General features: G+C 44.4%; 2 protein-coding genes across 3 annotated transcripts in view; one reads left to right on the top strand and one right to left on the bottom strand.

Annotated features, from left to right (window-relative positions):
- Positions 1-10943: 10943 nt before the first annotated feature.
- On the bottom strand, positions 10944-19315 carry NOA1 (nitric oxide associated 1). Its single transcript, XM_023926424.2, has 7 exons — positions 18370-19315; positions 17167-17331; positions 16267-16463; positions 14941-15072; positions 13366-13482; positions 12426-12543; positions 10944-11843 (listed from the first exon to the last, which is right to left on the bottom strand). The coding sequence occupies exons 1-7, from the start codon at positions 19313-19315 to the stop codon at positions 11638-11640; spliced, it is 1881 nt and encodes a 626-aa protein (XP_023782192.2). The 3' UTR covers positions 10944-11637.
- A 72-nt stretch (positions 19316-19387) lies between these two features.
- POLR2B (RNA polymerase II subunit B) overlaps positions 19388-20771 on the top strand; it is a 17325-nt gene continuing 15941 nt past the window's right edge. Inside the window, exons 1-3 of one of the 2 annotated variants that reach the window (XM_086888680.1) lie at positions 19388-19545; positions 19737-19809; positions 20544-20694. In XM_086888680.1, the coding sequence (XP_086744806.1) occupies positions 19527-19545; positions 19737-19809; positions 20544-20694 (243 nt within the window). In that variant the 5' untranslated portion in view covers positions 19388-19526. The remainder of the gene's footprint in view (positions 19546-19736; positions 19810-20543; positions 20695-20771) is intronic. The other variant, XM_086888681.1, reaches the window with a different exon arrangement.

Genomic DNA, 20771 nt, shown 5'->3' with positions numbered 1-20771 from the left:
CCAGGGAGAAGCAGCATATGTGACAACATTTAATACTCATTACTAAACTCAAATAGACCACTGGAGAATGTTATTTTGATGTGAAGCTGAATTATAATTTTATTACTCAACGGACATAAACTAATTTCCACCTACAGTTTAGCCAAACAGAAGGTATCATTGTTTAGTTTCAGTAGCAATTCATTGCTTCTTTTGAACTGAAAGGACAGAATAAAACCCTGCACCACCCATGAACACATGCAATGAGCAAACCCGCTACAAATCTTCTAGAAGGAAGAATAAAATACTGGCATGGAAAATTTGTCCCTCTTGCAAGAAAAGGCTCAGTAGGACAAAGGCAAGTTTCTCTACCAAATTTATTGAAATAATAAAAAAGTAATGAATTATCCAGGCAAACTTCTGGGATTAAAATTGCAAAATACAGGGCTTTCTTGATGTAATTATTTTGTATGCCCTGCTTATTCCTACTCAATACTACAGTGTTAGATTTCTTTAATCAATTAAACAGGTACATTCATGATGCAGAACAAATTAAGTGGAACAACTTTGGACAGGATTTGCATGTGGATTTCTCTTGCCTGCAGCCTGCAGTGTGCTATGCAAGTGTGCCATCAAGTGGCACAGAGAGAAAGAACTCAGCAAAGAACTCATCACCTTAAGGACAGGAGACCGAGTGTCCCCTGAAATGCCACCCTTTTATCCGTAAATAACCGGGGACAAATATTCACGCTCCACCATAAAACTAAATGGGAAAGAGCTGTATGTCTGGGGTTTCTGGGCACCTGGCTACAGAGACAAATAACTATGATTCAAAAGCCTCTGAGGCTCCTCTAACAGGCTTGTATGACAAGCCTGAGTCTTGTTTTTGAGGGGGTTTTTTTGAGTTTTTGAGTCTGCCAAAGGCCCTAATCACCACCCAGTGAGGTGTACGTCCCACATCAGTGAACAAAGCAGCCCTTGAATGACCCTTCTGAAGAACGGGTGAGCAGCATGGCTTGTTCAGACAGATGATGCTGGTTTCAATGCAGCTCAATTGAGCCCAGAAGGGAAAGTGTCAGTGCCACCTGGGACCTGCTGATAGTGCCTGGCTGGTGCAAGACCTGTGCATCCATGTGGTGACATCAGGAGATTCTCCATCCTTGTCCTTGCACTGCTTTCAGCCATGCTGGAGCTGGCTCCGTTTGTCTGATTGGGGTCAAGGTTTAGGCATTAATTTAGGTACATAAAGAAACATTTTTTGTGACTTCTGAGCATTCCACACGCCTTCCATCACCTTAGCATCTCAAATCTGAATGCCATATAACTATGAATGTTTTACTGCTTTGTTTTGGGGGGGTTTGTTTTACATCCAGCTAATTTGAGCACATACAAGAAGATAGCATGCTTCAAGAGCTGCTAAGGCACCTGGAACTCAGTAAAATCACTAGAAATTACCTGTCCCTAAACACCTTTGCTAATATGGTATTAGGTGATTTGTCTCTGAGCATACAAGTACATTGTACAAACCCATTGTTTTCTTGGTGGGTGATATGATTTTCTAAGTGTGGTGGGTGGTATGACCAAGAGCATCTGAAAGCAGATCTTGTATTTCTCAGACTAGCCTGGCTTTGCTTTTACCTCATATATATATCTTATATATCTTATATATATATATAAGATATATAGCTCATGAATTACCATTGAATTTTTCCATTCTGGTGGAACTGAGCATCAAATATTACCCCATGCAGTTTTTTTCTTCCCCCAAGTATCACCTGATGCCCATCATATCTCAACACTGCCTCCTCCCTTCAGTGAAAAACATTTGTATTACAGTGCAACTCTGTGACAGTGTGTGGTTATTGTTGAAACAGACATCTGAAATAATAGAAAAGTAAAAAGTACAAGTAAAAAGAACAATATGAGAAATAACTGAAAGATTGGTTGGAGAGCATCAGTAACTTGTGATTAGCAACACAGAGATGTTTGAATCAGGACAACAGTTGGTAATTTCCTAAAAGCAAACAAAACAAACCTTTACAAATCAGCTTGTTCTCACTGTGAAAAGTACTAGGACACATCCAGATTTTCTGGTTTTCACCGATTGTGAAGACTTACACTCAGTACAGTTATCCATGGTCAGCTGAGCTGGGATATCTGTCTGTATTTCTGTTCTCACCCACAGCCCACTTTCCCTGGCAAAAAAGTCACAGGAGCATAAAGGAAGCCCTCATTAACTCATTGAGGACTATCTGTCACACTGGCATGGTGAAACAGCCAGGTGGTCTAATCTCTTTGTTATCTATAAAACATATTGCACACTGGCAGACCTCCTAAGCTACCAAGGAAGCGTGAGTGACAGGGAAAATTCCTCAGAAGACTATGGCAAAGAATGAAATGTGATTTATTAGAAGATGCATACCAAATTACCTGGGAAAGCAAGGAAAGGAGCACTCTGCTCACTAAAAACATATACACATCTGAAAATGCTCATTATTAAAACTGCAGATATTCTCTCCTCAAATGCTGTTGGAAAAGTAAATCTGCTGATGCATGGAGGCATGACTAAGGCATGGGAGACTTGGAAAGCAGCACATGAAAAGTAGATGTTGTGCTTTAAAGTGATTAAGGAAGGTGAACATCAGAATTTCCCAAACTCTTCCAAGGTGCTGCTTTCCCTGCTCCTGTCTTGCCTTGTCATGCTCCAGTGACTGCAATGCTGGTTCATGGAAAGGGTGACTCGCCCTCTGCTCTTCAGCTCTTCTCTTGTAAGGCACAGGCTTTATTCTCTCCTCTTTAAAAAAGCAAACCTTGAATCACCTTTCCTGTTCCCTACAATGTGGCTAATGTGTTGCTCAGTCCTGTACACCCAGACTGGCCCAGGCTTGTTTTTGGTAGAATTTGGTTTGAAGTTTGCTGCTGACAGGTCTGTGTCAAATAAGGGCCATCAAAGCAGAGGGCACCACCACATATGTGCCTGTGATCTAGCTGTATTTGCTATAAACCTTATGTTTAGCCTGTAAAAATGAATGAAAATGCTCCAATTCATAGAAAGCAATAATGTATTATTTAACAGAGAAGCTTTCAAGCATCTGTTTACGTGCACAAACCTCCCTCAGGGAAAGCAGGCCGAGTTCAGTGAGACTAATGGTCTCTGTGGAATACACAGCTACTGTGGAAAGGTTCAGAGGATCAGAGCTAATGGTGTTAGAAATCTCAGTGGCAGAGAAGTATCTCACAGCAGTAGGATGGAAGCTGCCCACCCCTCTTCACTGTCTTAAAAATTACGAAGCTGACTTAGATGACATTTTAATTGAATTTACCTTTTCCTTTCATCTGCTCTTCATGTCTTCTTACTGCAACTTGTAAGACTTCTCAATTTCAACTTTTCAAATTGATTTTCTTATAATTAATTGGACAATTAACTGTAACTTAGTAATTATTTATCGAGTATGCTCATATGCAAATACCTACAGATCTGAAATATATCCACACTCAATTAATTTAATAAGAAGGCATCGCTGTGTTCTTCAATTGCACCGAATATTTGAAAAGCATATGTTAGAATTATACTTGTTTTTGCAGTCCCCACAGACTTTTGAAAATGTGTTGTAGAATGTGTCTACTGTCATCACAGACCAGTATGCAACAGCTTAATTGATGCTGAAAGGTCTGTAGAACATCCTTTTCATGTATCCCATGTCTCACCCATGAGCCATAACTGCTTGCATTCCTAGTGCACCCAAGGGTCAGTCATGCTTCGTGCTCCTTGGATTCTGCCATTTGATCAAACTGATACCTAGGCTGATCTATAGGACCATGTTATCTTGGATTAAATTAATGGCAATAGCTAATCACTGAAAGAGCAACTACAAAAGGAATAATTCTACTGCTAATCACCTTGACCTGGATGGTTCTTGTTTCCATGATTCACTCTTTTGTCTTCCCTCTTCCTTCATTTATTCGCTGATCCAGAGCACATTAATGTTTCATATAGAGAACCAAGGAACCATATATGTCAGCTCTTGGTCTCATTTTAGCATCCCACACTCCTATACCCATAATTGCTGACTTCTTTTGAATTTATTTTTTTTTAATTTTTTTTTCTGCTGCTGCTGTTTTCATCTCTATCACAAGCCACCCAGAGGAAGGTGAAAACATTGAAATGGAAAAATTTTGGAGATCTATGGCCATTTCTGTGATTGGCAATTTTTATTCTTACAGCTGTTTAAGAGGCAAAACATCAAAAATACTTACCCTGCAGTTATTTGTGAGTACCGTAAAATATTCATTTTCCTGACAGGTTGGAAAGTTCAAAAGCACATTTCCTGTTTGGAAAATTAAGTTGCATCAACAGTTAGCAGAACAAAGCTGCAGGAACCCAAGAGCAAACATAAAGAAAGGAATGTATCACTTCAGAAATCGGGGTTAGAAAGAACTATTCAGGAGCACTTTTGTGTGGGAATCCAGAATGTTTTTACTCATATACTGACCACATATAGTTTTAATGAAAATCCTGTAATGTCATCAGTCAAATTAGGTTGTTTTCAAATATTTCAGTTTTTACAGCATGCTCAGTAAATGGTTTTTTGTTTTCCTTTTTGAAACTTTCGCAGTAGAATATTTTTGAAGGATATTTTTCCCAGTCTGATTTACCTTTGTCACTATTTTCCCTGGTAATCTGACTACCTGAAGAACCAGTTAATCGTATCTGTGCTCCTGGTAATTCACTATTCCATTTGCAAAAAGGTGTAGAAAATGCCCCAAAGAATCCGGTACTGTGTAGGCATAAATTATTCTGAATTATTCTGCAAGTCCTTCTTTTTCAATGTGGTAAATCTCCAGGAAGAAAAAGGGATCCAACCAAGATAGTTCTGGCTTATTTCTAGCATTCTAGAAATAGAAAATGTCTGGATGCTTAAGGAAGATGTATCCCATGTAATCCACAATTCAGGGAAGTAAAGATGTAACATTTAGTGGCAAGTTACACAATCACAAATTCACAGATTGCTTGGACCACGTTGCTCAGTAATTATGCAGTGCTTAGATGCTTTAAAGTCAAAATGGGTTTAGGTAAAAGCAGAAGTAAAGCAAAGCTCAAATGAACTGTGTGTTGTAAAACCTCACTATGCATGATACTCTGGAAAGTAAATAATCAGTGGCAGAATCAGCAGGAATGCTATTATGTTTGCTCGTTGTGTAAACACAGAGAAGAATTAATAATCTAATCTATCATTTAAAGTTTTATATGCACCCAAGTAAATAAGCCCCAGTCAAACTAGTGTCCCTTCCATCACAAATATGAATAAAATACAATCACTACTTTTATCAACAGAAAATGTATTTCCTTCAGGCAGCCTCTGGCATCTCTCCTAGAAATCATTTTAATTGAAGTTAGAAGATTAAAAGCAATAAAAGAGGAGGTTTTCCTTCCTTTTAAATCTATATCCATTTCCATCTAGGTTTTCATCTTCTTACCAGCACAACAAATGGTTTTGAGGTTTGATGTAAATGTGATGCAATTTCAGAGCTCAAAACAACATAAAACTTTTTTGATAGATTGTTGAATATCAGAAACATATGTGTTATTCCTTATGCTTTTTCAAATGCTGACCTGCTGGCAGAAAATGGAATGATGTCACTTTCCTTACACTTAGATTTGTCATGTACATTAGTCCTAACCCAAGACTGGAAATAGATTGGTACAAGCATCCATTTACAATGTATGTTCATAATGTAGCTCAAGATAAACATGTTAACACTGAAAAGAACATAATTTTAAAAAAATAGCCACATGTAGCAAAATGGGTTTTTTATAACTAGTTGAACGTAATGCATATATTCCCTTAAAAGTAGCATTCCAAGGATTTATACTTGTGATTATTTTCCTCCTGTTGTGTTGGTTGGCCTTGACTTTCAGTGAGGCTGCCCAAAATGTGCTGAATGTGTTTTTTTCATTTGTTGTTTCGCTAGAATTTCTCTTTGCTTAGCATAAAAGACAGCTTTAGCCTCAATTTATTTATCTAAGGGTTAGGCATGTTTAATGATCTTCAGTTTGACAGTGAAATGATCTGTTACACATGGATAACTTTGAGTACAACTGTTCTGTGCTCACTCTCAGTGGTGTTCATTTCCACTTGAGCCAGTTCCTTTAATTTGTAGAGTGCTGCTCCTTTGACCACCATCAGCTTCACCTCTCTCATGCTCCATTAGCCAGCCAAGTGCAGTGCACTCTGCAGTGATTCTATAAAGTCCCCTCAATCAAAACTTGACTGAAAGGCTGCCTTTTGAGAATCAAGTCTCATAACCCTAACCTAAGCCTCTGAATGGTTCAAACAGGACTGCTTTGGCCTGCATTGTGGGGAAACATCAGCAATTTTACTTCTGGTTGTTTTATTTCTAGGCTTCCTGTAGTTTTGGTGTCTTATGCCCCTCTATATGTCCCTCTTTCTGAGGGCACTGACAGCCCTCAGCCTCCTCCTGACCCCCTTTGTCTTTGGTTTTCCTCTTTTTTTTTGTAGGCTTAAGAATGGGGAGAATAGAATTTGCCAGTCCTTGTGGAGTTAGGCTAATAAATGTCATTTATTAGTATCCCCACTGCTTTCTGAATGACTCAGTATTCTTAGCCCAGCTCTCAGGGTTTTCATTTGTCAAGGTCATTATACGTTGTTAATTTGCTGAGGGTTTCATCCCACAGGAGCCCCTATTGATTTACTGTAAGATATTAAATGGGTCAATCCCATTATTTTTCACAAACAGCATACAGTTCATTCTCTTCTTTGCCTCAGAACCTTTCTGTACTGTGAAGTTCTGACATCACTGCTGGTCATCCTCAGGATGTATGCCACCAGTATCACATTTAAATAAATTGAGCAGCCTGAAGAAATTTAATGTGAACTGGCTTAATTTGCCAGTTCTTAACTCCTGCTTCTCAAACAGGACTGCCAGCAATAAACCAAGTGGCAGTCTGCCATTTCCCTCACTCATCCAAAGGTGGCTTGCCTGTATGGATACCAGTGATCCTGAAACACACTCATTCCTTTTTATGACTCCCATACTCACCAGTACGGACTACCACAGCATTTCAAAGTGTCACAGGCTCTTTTAAAAAGGTTGAATTATGTATTATTACAAAAGAATTCCTGGGAGCTACTACACAGACATAAGCACAAGTCCTAGAGTTCCATGGAGGGAGCCCAGAGTGCACAAAGCCCAGTGACAAGTGTTGTAAAATGGATGTCAAATGATTGTTTCCAAAATGTTTGCTGGATTCATAAAGATTAGATACCTAAATTTAAAAACATTGGCCTATCCACTACAGTTTTAGCCAAAAATCTCTAACCTTAAAATCTGTGGGATTTTTTTGTCAGTATAGATAAACCTCAAATTTTGCCCAGTGCATCCTGGCAGTTCATTGCCTGGTAGGTTCTAGTCAAAGGTATTTACTGCATTTCCCAGTTAGTTCAAATCAGGAAAAAATGTCCTCTAAGGCACCAGTTTGAAACACTTAGCATGCATGCATCTATCTGACACGCTTCCTAATACATATTAGGAGGATATTCCTTTACTTCTCCAAATTTCCCTTATTTTTTGGACAAAAAGGAGCAGTATGTGCCTGTGGGCCCCCTCACATCATAGAGTAGGGAAGTATGAACAGTGTATCAGTGAGGTTTACCTCCCTCTGCTGGATACCATGTTTTTACACTTTTTTTTTTCCTTTCCTCTCTTCTCCCATATTTCCTCTGCTTGTCATAACTGCAAGAGGTTCAGCAAATTCTCAGAAGTTTTGCATGGGTATTTGATATATTGTTATTTTCTTGTCCCATTGTTAATGTTTACAATGTATTTTGTATTTGCCAGATTTTATTAAGGTCTTGGCAAATCTGACATTTAGAAGCTCAAGGACTTGCTTCTAACCTCTAACTTTGCCTGCCTTGACTTCTAGAAAAACTGTCAGGCTTCCCTCATTTAAATGTGCTTGTTTTGCAGATACAGAATGTACTGCAGAAGTGGTATTCTCATTTTGTAGACAAATATACCAAAGCCACACCAAATGTTCTAGAGGTGTAGAATAAAACCTTTCTTTTCTAAGTGTAGATAGCTTCATTTAAAATTTCAAAATTCATGTGACTACCTGTTTATTAATTTCAGACTAAATGTAGTACAATCTGCCATATACAGGGAAAGATCGGGACTAATTTTGTAGTTACATTTTTATTATCAATTAGCAAATGTGTAAAGGTATTATTTCTGATTTCAAGAACTGCTTTCTGAGTTCAGATGCACCCTTAAAACAAATGTAATACATTTTCTTTTGTGGTTTTGGCTATGGAGGATACATCAGATCACAAAGACATCATATTTTATCTGTGTGGGCAGATTTCTGAGAGTTTTGTGAAGAAAAACTGTAGCAATCTACATTTCCCTGTTTCTGTAACACTTGTACCCCATTGTAGAACTCTTAAGCTCTGTGGGGCCCAAAGTCCAGGCCCTAGTTTTAAAATCTTCCTGTAGTAAGATTTGCATGTAAGACCACAAAATTTAAATGTTGTCTCTAAATGCAGTCCTCTTTCAAGCAGTTTCTGCTACTTACTTTTTTCTTCTATTTGCTCCAGCTTTTTCCCTCTTCTTCACTTTTTGAATGTTTGTAGTTCTTAATCATTTTACCTTTCTTTTTCCAGACATTTCACTGGTGGAAAGATATCCAAACTTTTATTCTTCTATAAAAGTTTGAGGAACAGTCTGTGCAAATTATAGTCTGTTTCATACTGGGAACGGAGTGACACCACCCCAGGCAGTGCTCCAGGAAGAACTAAAGCCACCAAATGTGTGAGAACTTTACAAAGCAAAAAGGCAGAGCCAGGGGTATTCACCTCTGTAGCCCATGACTATTATGCTCAGCAATGGATGTGTTTATGGAAATCAGTAGCAAAGATACTTTTAAGCTGGCAGCTAGACAGGCGGGAGTGATGGATTCTCCTGTGGCCTGTTAACACGGCTCTGAATTCAGGCACTGCAGAACTGCATCATCCCACAAGAACATTATGGTGGCTTTGACTCAAAGAGCTACAGTGCCTTTCAGACCTCTGATGTGTAGAGGGGAAGTGCTGCCTACCAGTCCCTTTTCATGATGTACCTCATCCACACACCTGTCACACAGCCAGGGATGAATAGGAATAGGTGTCACTTTGGTTTCTTTCAATACCTTCATCTGCTTTTGGGTTGTGATATTAAAGCTGGCAGTTCTGGAAAATCTTGATACTGTCTCTCTCACCACCATCTGATGCATGCAATTCATACAGGAAGAAGTTTGGATTGGTGCATTTGTTCAAGATGCAGAGGTCTCTGGGTCAGTATTCTTTTGCATTCTTCTCAGCATTCTTGCTTAAGACATAAACTGAATGACATGACTTGTTCATGCTGTTTCTAGACACATGAAGAAGTTGTTTAGCCTCTTGCCAGCTAAAAAGTGTTCAAGATACCCAGTCTTGAAGAAATACACAAAGCAACATGGTTCTCCCATTTAGCTATGAGCAAGTCAAGGAAAGTACTTGACAAATCCATGGCCTGCTCAAAAATAATGGGCAGAATTTGTACAGGGGTTGGTTTGCTGTGTGTGTTACAACAGTTGACGTAAATATAGCACTTTCTCTTTCATCACCACAAAAGTAAATTTAGAAGAATTAAAAAAAAACAAAAACTTCTAGAATCTTGTTCTTAAACATTAAAAAGATGTGTTTTTTTCCTTTTGTGCAGGGGAAATTGAAAATCACAGCATTGTGAAGATTAGCACAGCTAAAACAGATAATCCTCACACCAGTCCTGCTGGCAACTCCTTCAGTAATTTTGGGAGCCAAATGTGAGGCCTGCCAACAGCACACAGAAATCCAGCCAGGAAGACAGCTACAGTCCTATATATCCATGCTGGAAAAAACACATTTTGGAGCTTGCTGCCTGTGCTCTGATGCTTGCCAAGCACACCCTAGGAGTGGCCACACATGTGCTGGCTTTCACAACACAGAAACAGAAGAAAAACAGGAGAGCTGTGTGAGTCACAGCCTGAGCAGCGAGGAACGTGCTGCCATCGGTTTTTTCTTCTAGAAAGAACTAGAAAAGACTTCCTGAGAAGTCAAGGTGAGGGTGCACATATTTTGTCTAATGTATAGTAGGAACTCTGGTCTAGACACAGACTGAACACACATGAAACACATTCCCCATGCTCACTGGCAGCAGATTGACCTTCACAAAGAACAACTGATTTTCTACATGGGGTGAACAGGGTAGTCACCAGCAAGGGACAGGGAACTCCCTCAAGGCAGTGCTGAACTTCAAACCCCACGGCACCCAACACTTCTCAAACCCACCATGGCCCCGCTTGGCCCGCCCCATCTCACCAGACCCCAGAATGGGAAGCAGGGAAGCAAGTGGCAGTGCAAGGCAAGGAAGAGCTGAAGGAAATGGCAGAGCATGGAAAGTGGCTCCACAGAAGACTCTGGCTGCCTCACACGGGGTGAGAGCAGCCCTGAGCAGGGGCTGCAGACAGATCCACATGGTGGGTCTGGGCTGAAAATTGTGGGGGAAACAAAGAGCAGGGCAAAGGGACCGGTTTCCTTAAAAGAGCACCAATACATCCCACAGGCAACGAACAGTGAGAAGAGGATGGTGAATGAGCCAATGATTTCTGCTGATCACCCAGGCTTCTTCAGGACAACAGCCTGACCCAAGGACAGCAGAGTTGCCTCTGGGGAACAACAGACTGACTGAGGAAAACATCAGTGAAATGGTAAGATTAGAAAATACTCTTTTTTTGCCTCTTTTTCAGCAGACTGGGTGGCCATGTCTCTCACAGTCTGCCTGTCTTTGGCAGATTGAGTGTACTTATTATTGCACTGGAGCTTTCATGAGATTAGCAAGGTGCTTATGCCCACACAAAGAGTGCTTTATCAACTATATCAACAAAAAAGCATCTTTGTAAAGTTTTATTCTATACACTTGGTTTCAAAAACCTGTACCCAAGCTATAGAAACCAAATCAAAGCAGTGAACTGTAAAACTTTCCTCTTCAGGCACATTTTTTTTCATTAAATCTCTTTTCCTGTGTCCAAAAGCAGGATACTGCACACTCTAATCTGCTCCAGATGCTGGAGAAAGGACACCACTTTTGGTCAACGTTGTTGAATCAGTATCAGCCTCCAGGAGGGTCATACCCACACAGGAGCATTCCCTGCTCCCTCCAACTCCCTCCACCCCCTTAACTATGAGAACACTTTAAGAATAAGTTGATGATTTCTGACATGAGGGAGCATGCCTGCAAGAAACCACCTACTCTATGAGCAGCAAAGTCAGATCAGGTCAGGCAGGTGAGTTTCCACCCCATATTTCAAGAGAGGACAGGTAAAGGGATCTGCCCGTTGATGCAGATCCCAGGGAGAAGCTGTTTCCCCTCCCACAGCAAGGTCACAGCCCCTCAATTCATTCAAAATGGCTGCAGTTCAGCACCTGGATCAGATGTGGACTTGTGGAGCTTCCCTCAGGGCCTGCTTTCCAAAATGTGCCTGCTGGCCTTTCAAAACAAGTCCAACACTTTCTGAACACCAATAAGCCTGAAGGTTCTCCAGGGGCTGTTATGTCTTCTGCCTTGCTCCAACGATGAGAAGCGCTATCTGCTGCCCGTGGTTCTTAGGTTTTCCACAAAGGAAGGAGGCTTTTTGGTCCTGTAGGCAGGAGTGCCCGGGATCCGGGCCCCTCTGATGGTACTGATGTAAGGCAAAAGGGGAGGCTCCCGCACCACCAACGCAGTGCCCTTGGGAGTGTAGGCTCGGAGCAGCAATTCCTCTTCCGCGTGAGCCGTCACCGCCACCCAGCCTGCACAGACAGAGAGAATACGGACAGTGAGGAAGTGAAGTCCCTAGAATCAAAACGAGGTTCTGACACAAATTACTGCTGCCCAGAGTGGCTAAAAATCCGAACTATCCTCGTGTGGTTGCTTGAGAAATCAAGCTCAGAGGTCACATCCAGCCCCTTCCTAACAGAAGGCAGCACCTGAAGTCACGTTACCCTCCTCAGACACAGCTCTTTCCTGATAAACTTAAGTGGGATGGTGGGAGCTACCAAAACCACAAGAATTAAACTTTCCAATCAATGGCCCTTTCCGTCTCACCTGACAGCTGACAGTGTCACAGCCATTCCTGCTACTGTAGAACCTGTATGGCAGCCAGAGCATGAAGTATTCCAATGTTGCCATCCTGTACTAGCATGGCCATCAATCTCCATTATTGGAGGCTGCCACACTTCAGCTGGACAAAGTCATAGCTGCTATGATTTTGTGTTGTTGACAGTCCTGCTCTGAGCAGGAAATACAGCTTCACCCCTTAAGAGGCCTCTTCCCATCAATGTTTCTAGGATGCAGACCCTGCAAAGCAAACTAATGAAGAAATATTAAATTACCTGCAGAGGAAAGCTTGATATCTGCAACTGCCTCAGTGGTACCAATTCCTTTCAGTGTAATGTCCTGAGGGACAAGTGGGGGGAACTCTTTCATTCTCTCTTCCCCACCCATGGGAACCTAAGATTAAAACACAGGGAAATGATTTAATAGTCAAGAGATTTTTCAGCACTCCTACCTCAAACTGGCAAGCAAGGCACAAGGGAGAATAAAGACATTAAACATTTGTGAGCCAATTAGCAACTGGACTGAATAACCTCCAGGAGTTATTTGAGGTGTGTCAGAACAGGGTCAGGATCACATCCAGAGGAACCCTGTGGAAGGTGAGCCAAGATGGAGTGTCCACTGCAGGATGCAGCTGGTGCATCAGGCCAGCTGCCTTGATGTGAGTGACAACACTTGTTCTCCATGTGTACAGGAATGGAGTATCACAACAGGGACATCTCACCCCATCTCCCATCAATCTGCAAGTGCTACACTGAACAGTGCCATACCAAGTGAAAAGTCAGACCACCAAGAGGTGAAGATACGTGCAGAAGATCCAGCAGGGAAAGAATAAGAGAAGTAAATTTTTCAGCTGCAGTCTGTGCTGAAACCCCAGTCTGCAGGTTTGCCATGGAAAATATCCCTGTTGCTGCCTGCACTTTAAGGCTGTTCAAGAACCAAGTATGAGTAAGCGGAGCACTGCAAATCTTATCAGCCTGAATGCTGGAAACAGAAACTGCTGAAAACGCATCATCTTGACTGCTCTCTCCCAACACACCTGAGCCATGCAGTCTATGCAAGACTGCTCCACACTGTGCATCTCCACTCACCCACTGCACACGTCCCAAACTCCTGGTACTTGTGGATGTTCCCTGTCGGGAACATCTGGGTCAGCTGTACCCCAGACATGGGTCCCGCCTACCAGCAGCCACAAGTTCCCCCAGCACTTCCCCTTACCTTTAGGAACTCTTGGGCTGTGTGCTTCTCATAGATGGTGTCTGCATTACTCAGTGTAGTAACATGGACTGGCAACAGGTTAGAAGCCAAGACAGAAAACCAGGCAGGCTTTTCTCCCTGAAATAAATACCAAAAGGATGTTAATTATGCTAACAGAAAAGCAGCCCTGAATTGCTCTCTCCTGCCACATTTCTTTCCTGCATTTTGAAAATCTGCCTGCTTGATGCCCCCTCCCCGTCTGAGAGGTATTTGCCTCTGCCAATGACAGCAGCCAGGATTTATATAAAATTGATTTGAGCTCCTGGGAGAGAAGACCCATAGCTTCACCATTCTCCCTCAAAGAACCCCCAATGCCACATTTACTCCCAGCACAGCTGCTCAGCTCAGGCAAATCATCCAAGAGAGATGTCTGCTCTCATTTCATTCACAAGAACAAAGTGTAGTTATTTAGCTCAAGAGGTGATGGACATCTGGTCTGCTCCTATCACTACATTTCTAACACGCAGTACTCATTCAACAGTATCTGGTTCGAGCTGCTCTCAAGCTATACAAAATTGGTGGAGCAATTTCAGCAGGCACTCTCATGGCATTTCCAGGAAGAGCAAACAATGTCAGAGAGGGGAGAGACCTCTCCAAACACTGAAAGCAGCCAGGAATAAGTGCAGGAATTCCTTCAAATTCAAAGGTCTAAGCTGAGGCAGGAGCTTCTGTCATGATCTGAGTACAACTGTCCTCCATGATCTCAGGAGGATACAAATACACAAGACTGATACATCAATGTGTGCCTCCTGCCATACTCGTACAGTTTTTACTTTCCAGAATCCTGCCCCCTCCACCTTCCTGCTTTTCTTCCAGCAGGTCCAAGAGTGTCCTTAGCAAAGCACCAATTCAACATTTTTGTGGTGATCTTGGAAAGCAGACTGAAACAAAAGAGCCATACACACCCCTAAAACAGGGAAAGCTACTGAAAAAATTATCTAAGACTTATGATAATGTCTAATGTTCTTATGAAACTGCCTCTTACAGAGGAAGCATCACAGGATGTCAACTCCACACAAAGGTGTATGGCATGGGATTCTTAATAAATGGAAGAACATTTGAAAAATATTTTTTACAGAAACTAAAATAAACATGAAATTAATTGCCTCCTCGGGGAAGTTCTTCAGAGGTCTGCCAGGAAAGAAAAATGTCTATGCTTTTCCCCTTAGCAGACAGCTTTCACAAAACACAGAACTGAGGAAACCTACCTACTTTCCCTATTGATTATGACATTCTCCTCTCTCCCTCATGCTGCCACTTTGTATGTCATGGGAAGCACACTAAACTCAAGATGTTTGTCAGCATTCAAGAGCGAGTCCCATTATACACTATGTAATACTGCATGCTGGTAACAAGTAACAAACCTTTCAACTACCCATCCCAATTCTGACTTCATGCTTCTTGTGATTCAATAACTGATTCATCAACTCTAAAGCAGCAACTAAATGGTCTGGGAAAGCTACCCAGAAAGCCTTTTATGGCTGGTACTACAGCAAGAGATGAAGCAGCTGCTCCCAAAATCCTTTCTTCCCTTACCTCTAAGTAGTCTATACGTCCCAAAGCTGCTAAAAACAAGACCATTCCTGGCTTGAGAATGAAGGTCCGAGGAACAATGGCATGTGATGGCAAAACCAGCTTTACTTCCTTCTCTGTTAGGAGATTCAAAACCTGCAAAACAGATTGTCATAACTCATTCCAGATGTTTCAATGGGAACAACGAAGTTAGTATTGGCATTATATTGATAGAGGAAAAAGACTGAGTAAAGCAATGTCAAGAACACCTGACCCAACAGTTCAATTCTGGTTCACACAGTAAGCGAGAAACAAGGAACTCCCCTGCCAAAATCTGGCACAGACAATCTCTTGGTTTCCACTCAGATTGAACACTGACTGCAGGACCAAAATTTGATCTGAAACTTGGCATGGAACTCTCTAAAGGAGAGCATGAGGATAGTCAGAATCAGAAACAGCAGCAGCTATTTCTGGATGTAGGAAGTATTTTCCACATGTATTCAACTCCAGAAGAAGGGAAGAACACAGTCTCAAGTTACCAAACCAGGTCTCTAAGCTGATGCCAGGCTTTATGCTGTCTATCAGAGACCTAAGTGCACATTATGGTCTGACAAATACATCACTAAATAACTAAGTCTTCCAGTGCTCATGAAAGCAGTACCTGCACTTGAGCTGTAAACTCTCAGCACAGTTGAGTGAAACTCTTGCACTTCATTCTCTTCAGAACCTTCCTGTCTTCCTGTACTATTTAAGCTTCCCCAAAAGATAACCTGCAACTCTGCATGGGTATTGAAACGACCAAAAATCAAAACATGCCTGTTTTAGACATGTGCATTATGTCAGCACTGGCTTCAGTAAAGCACTGCTCTATTGACAAAGGACTGACATACTGCAGCCAGTAGCAGCAACACTGTAGATCCTCCTAGCTTCAGAAGAATGCTTTCTCTAAGATGTGGTTTGGTCATATAGCTCTGGTAATCCTCCTAAGCTCCACCTTTTTCCATAGGTTGGGAGAGCTAAAGAAGAGCCAGCTTCATTGGGTGATGCTGGTGTGAACTTGCTAAGAACACTCTTGCTTATGTCCCTTTGTTCAGAGGTTGTGGAAGCTTGGTGATGCAGTCCTGCAGCTCCTTTGCAATGCAATTGCATGACGCAGAAATGCAACAGCATTACCACATGAACCCCTTTCAAGTAAATACAAACCTTATCTTAATGTAATTCCCAAACTAAGAGAATCCTAATGCCAGGACTACTGTCCCACTACAGAAACACTCTGCCACAGGCACAGCTAAGGCAGAACAGTTCCCCCAAACCCCGTCACCCCGAAACACAGCACCAGAGACTACCTACACAGTCTTCCTTTACAATTCCTGGAGTGTCAAAACACCACCGAGCATCCTTCACTTCGTTGTGAGTGAACTCCTCCCTTTCCTCATGCTTCTTAGGTGGATCTCTAGGATCTTCATCCATGCTGTAGGAGAGCATGTCAGGGTCAAAGTCAATCTCAGTGCTAGACTTCTGCTGTTGAAATGTTCTTCCAACTCTTCCTGGATTAAAATGAAAGATCTTCCAGGTAATTTAGTTATTAACTTGCTTCCCTTCAATCAAACATCTGCCCCTTTCGCGTCTTAAAAGAAATGCACATCACTAATATAAAGGTGAAAAAGACGCTATATGGCTAGAAATTTGTGTGCTCAAAAGCCAAAATGGTATGAAATCCCTTCTATAATTCTTACTTAGCACTCCTCATGCCCCAAAATCTCAGCAGGGACCAGATCACAGACACTTTGTTATTTCTAATTAATGGTAAAGCTGGCTGCCTTCTTTTTTCAGTGCCTCCTACTGCCAAACACAGAATTACCTGAAAACCAGAGCTATCTTCTGGCAACCCCCTGTTTTGAATACATACTAAAATGAAATATAACCCCTGTAGCCTGCAGCCCAAATGTGACTTTAAAATTCAACTTATTTTCTTTATTTGGGAACAAGAGATGACTCATACTGTGATATCCCTGCAAACTACTAAGCTATCAGAATTTGCCAGCCTTGTTCAGGCAGGAGAGGCATTGCACAAAGGAACCCTCTGCTACTACAGCAGCTAACATTATTCAAAAGTAGTAATGATGCGGCTTATGGAGAAGACAGAGGTCTTGCCCCCATTAATCTGGGAGCAAACAATGGTCAAAATCACTTAACCTTTGTGTAACGCAGTGTTTTCATTAGGGGCAGAAAAGTAACACCTTTACTCACCCACTAGGTAACCTTGCTTTTTAAGTTGATTAAGGTACTTTTTTTCTTCAATGCTTAGCTGATCTTCTGTTTTTGCTGCCTCTTCTTTTAGCCTCTCCTGCCTTCGGAATATTCTGTCACATGTAGGGTTAATAATTGGAAATTTCAACAGGTTCAGTGTTGTTCCTGGAAAAACAAACAGAAGGCACTTCTGGGTCTCTCACTACCTGATACATTTCATCTCTGAGAAACAAGATTACAAAAAAAAACTGCTTCTCTAACTTTTTGGTGAAACCCACTAACACAAAGTCAGAGGTGGAACTACAGCTGTTCCCAAAAAGTACTAACTTCCCAATCAGGTGACACAAAAAACACCGTCCACCTGCTTAAGACCTGCTCTCAGCTAGTTTGACTAAAAGGGTCTCAAAGCTGAGTGGTGCTGACTCAGTACTCCTCAGACAAGTCTCAACTTCAGACAGCTTGGTTTGGCCTACAGGTGCTCACCACTCCACCTCCTGGCCTTTCCAGACTGGAGGGAACCTCTAATGGATAGGGACAGGGCAAGGCATGCACATCAGGTGCCATTCGAACTGGCAGGGGTGCACACACACCCACTCTGGTTTACCAAGCCTCTTAGCGCTACAGGATGCACAGCACCCTCAGCACATGCACCCCACTCCTGCTGGCCCGACGAATCACAGAATCAATTAGGTCGGAAAAAGCCTCTGAGAACATCACCACGTCGACTAGACCATGGCACTGAGTGCCACATTCAGGTACAGTGACTCCATCATCTCCCTAGGTATTCCATTCCAATGTCTAGCCATCCTTTTGGTGAAGAATTCCTGCTAATGTCCAACCTAAAGCTGCCATGGTACATCTTAAGGCTATGTCCCTTTCTCCTGTCACTGGCTGCCACAGAGAAGACTGACTCCCACCTGGCTACAACTTCTTTTGGGTAGATGCAGAGAGTGATAAGGTCTCTCAAATCCGCTTTTCTCCAGGTTAAACACTTCAGCCGCTCCTCACAGGTGACAATTTGAAGCACGGCACACCTCTGGAGCTTGCTGCCCACCACGGAGGTGCTGAGGGTGGCAGGCACCCCTTTGATGACAGGTTCTCCTGCTGCAGGGGTGGCCGAGAGCAGCCCAGAGACTCTCAACTCACCTGTGCAGCCCACATCCCCCATTACCCGTGCTACAAAGTGCTGAGTGGTGCCCTGACCTGGCCACGGGGACACGGTGGCCCTGTCGATGATGTCGGGGGCGCGGGACTTGCAGTAGTCGGAGCGCAGCAGGGTGTTGAAGAGAGTGGACTTGCCGGAATTGGTGGCTCCCAGCAGGTAGACATCTCCTGCGCACTTCCAGGAGCGCTGCAGCCGGCTGACCAGCCCCTCCATGCCGTAGCCGGTCTTGGCGCTCACCAGGCGGATGTCCACCAGCGCGGCTCCCCGCAGCCCGGCCAGGGCGCAGGCCGCCGCCACCCGCTGCCGCAGCCGCCCCAGGTGCCCGCGGCAGTCAGCGGGCAGCAGGTCCACCTTGTTGCCCACCACCAGCACGCCCGCGGCGGGCACGTCGGGGCCCAGCAGCGCCGGCAGCTGCGGCAGCACCGGGTCGGGCAGCTCCATCACGTCGAGCACATAGAGCAGCAGCGGCCCGCGGCCGTGGCGCGGCGGGCGGCGCAGGGCCGCGCTCAGCACGCGGCGGTGCTCGTCGGGCGGCAGCCGCAGCCGCAGGGCGCTGCCGTGGTGCGCCAGCGCCCAGCACCGCTGGCACACGGCGCCGCGCAGCCCCGCGGGGCCCTCCGACAGGAGGCTGCGGTACTTGTCGGCCGGCACGAAGCCCGGCGCGCCGCCGTCCCCGCACTGCAGCTCGGCCCCGCAGCCCGAGCAGCTCACGCCGCTCGGCGGCACCGACGGGTCGGACAGGCTCGGCACCGCCGCCGCTGCGCCCCGCGCCCGCCGCTCCCGCCGCGGCTTCGGCTCCCGCTCCCGGCGTAGCGCCGCCGCCGCCGCCCTCTCAGCCGGGTCCGGCTCGTACTCGAGGAAGACGAAGCGCTCCTCGCCATCGCCCGCCGCCGCCGCCCCGCCCCGCCGCCGCCGCAGCAGCAGGGTGCGGGGCCGGGCCGGCCGGGCCAGGCGGGCCAGGAGCGCGGGGCCCAGGCGGAGCATGGCGGGCCCGCAAACGCCGCCGCACCGCGGGGCGCGCGCGCCTGACGTCACGGGGCCCGCGGGCGCCTCGCGAGAGACGTGGGAGTGACGTCACGGGACGCGCAGCCGCCGTTCCGCTGCCGGCCGCCCTCCCGCGCCGTGCTCCGCGGCGCTCCGCTCCCTCTCGGTTCTCGCTCGGCCGCCGCCACCCGCGGCTCCTCCCGCCGCCACCATGTACGACGCGGACGAAGGTGAGGGGCTTTCCCTTTGTTTCTGCTCGCCTTTTCCTCCGTCCCGGCCAGGGGTGGCGCCGGGGCCCGCGGGAGCCGGGAGATGGGGGGGATGCGGTGGCATCTCCCGCGGGAGCCGGGGTGGCCGGGGCCAGGCCAGGGGGGACGCCGCGGTGGTCGGAGCCTAACTCATTCGTTGTGCTTCCTCGCAGATATGCAATATGACGAAGACGATGATGAAATCACCCCCGATCTGTGGCAAGAAGCCTGCTGGATTGTTATTAGGTGACCTGCTGAAATTCGCTGTCCTTACCCCTTCGGCACGTGTGCTCTGGGTCTTGCGGGTGACATGCAGCTTGCTGCCGGGAACAGTTCTGGGAGCTGCAGGCTTGGTTGTGCTAAGCTGTGTGTTGCACGTTCAGAGCGGGAGGGCTTTTAGTAGGAACAAAGGGATCTCGGCAGGGATTAAGAAACTCAGCACACACTTTTCTTCAGTGAAGAAAGAGGTGGTTTTGAGTCCATATCAAGCACATGGTTTTGCCCACTAATCTCATAGATGATGCTGGCATTAGGAAGTCAGTATTTGGCTATTTTCACCATTTTGGTGGTGGGGTTTTTTTTTCTAGCAAAACACGAGTGTCCAGGACACTGCAGCTTAGACAGTTAGTTAAAGCAAAGTAATTTACAGGTGTTATTGAAAACTTGAGCTGAAGCCAGTTTCAGTAAGGTTTGTTATCACTTTTTTCTTCCAATTTAAGGGAAAATTAAGGCACTGACTGTGCATGCAGTCGTGGCTTAGCCAAGAGGTGGCAGCAAGTGTGTCACTCTAAAGTGTCTGTGTCTTTAGGCAGGGAGGGAATTGTTAAACATTTGTGAGGAGCATCTGTGTTTGAAACTCATGCCTTGGGTTAAGTGAGTTTTTGATTCTGCACTATATTTTTATTTGGTAATAAACGTATCTTAATTTTATTGATGTGTGAAGTGAATTAAATTTTCTTATTATCCTGCTCTTTTTTTAGCTCCTATTTTGATGAAAAGGGTTTAGTCAGGCAACAGTTGGATTCCTTTGATGAGTTTATTCAGATGTCTGTGCAGAGAATTGTTGAAGATGCTCCACCAATTGATTTACAAGCTGAAGCCCAGCATGCCTCAGGAGAAGTGGAAGAGCCAGTAAGTGGAGAACCTTGGCAGAGATTATGTGTTTTTACAATGCAAAGTAATTTTAAAACAGTTTTATTCCATCCCTG

Source organism: Cyanistes caeruleus, chromosome 5, assembly GCF_971803275.1.
Source record: "Cyanistes caeruleus chromosome 5, bCyaCae1.hap1.1, whole genome shotgun sequence".
In the NCBI taxonomy this organism is placed as follows: Eukaryota; Metazoa; Chordata; class Aves; order Passeriformes; family Paridae; genus Cyanistes; species Cyanistes caeruleus.
The sequence above is the reverse complement of the archived record's forward strand: the minus strand, read 5'-3'. Positions and strand labels throughout refer to the sequence as shown.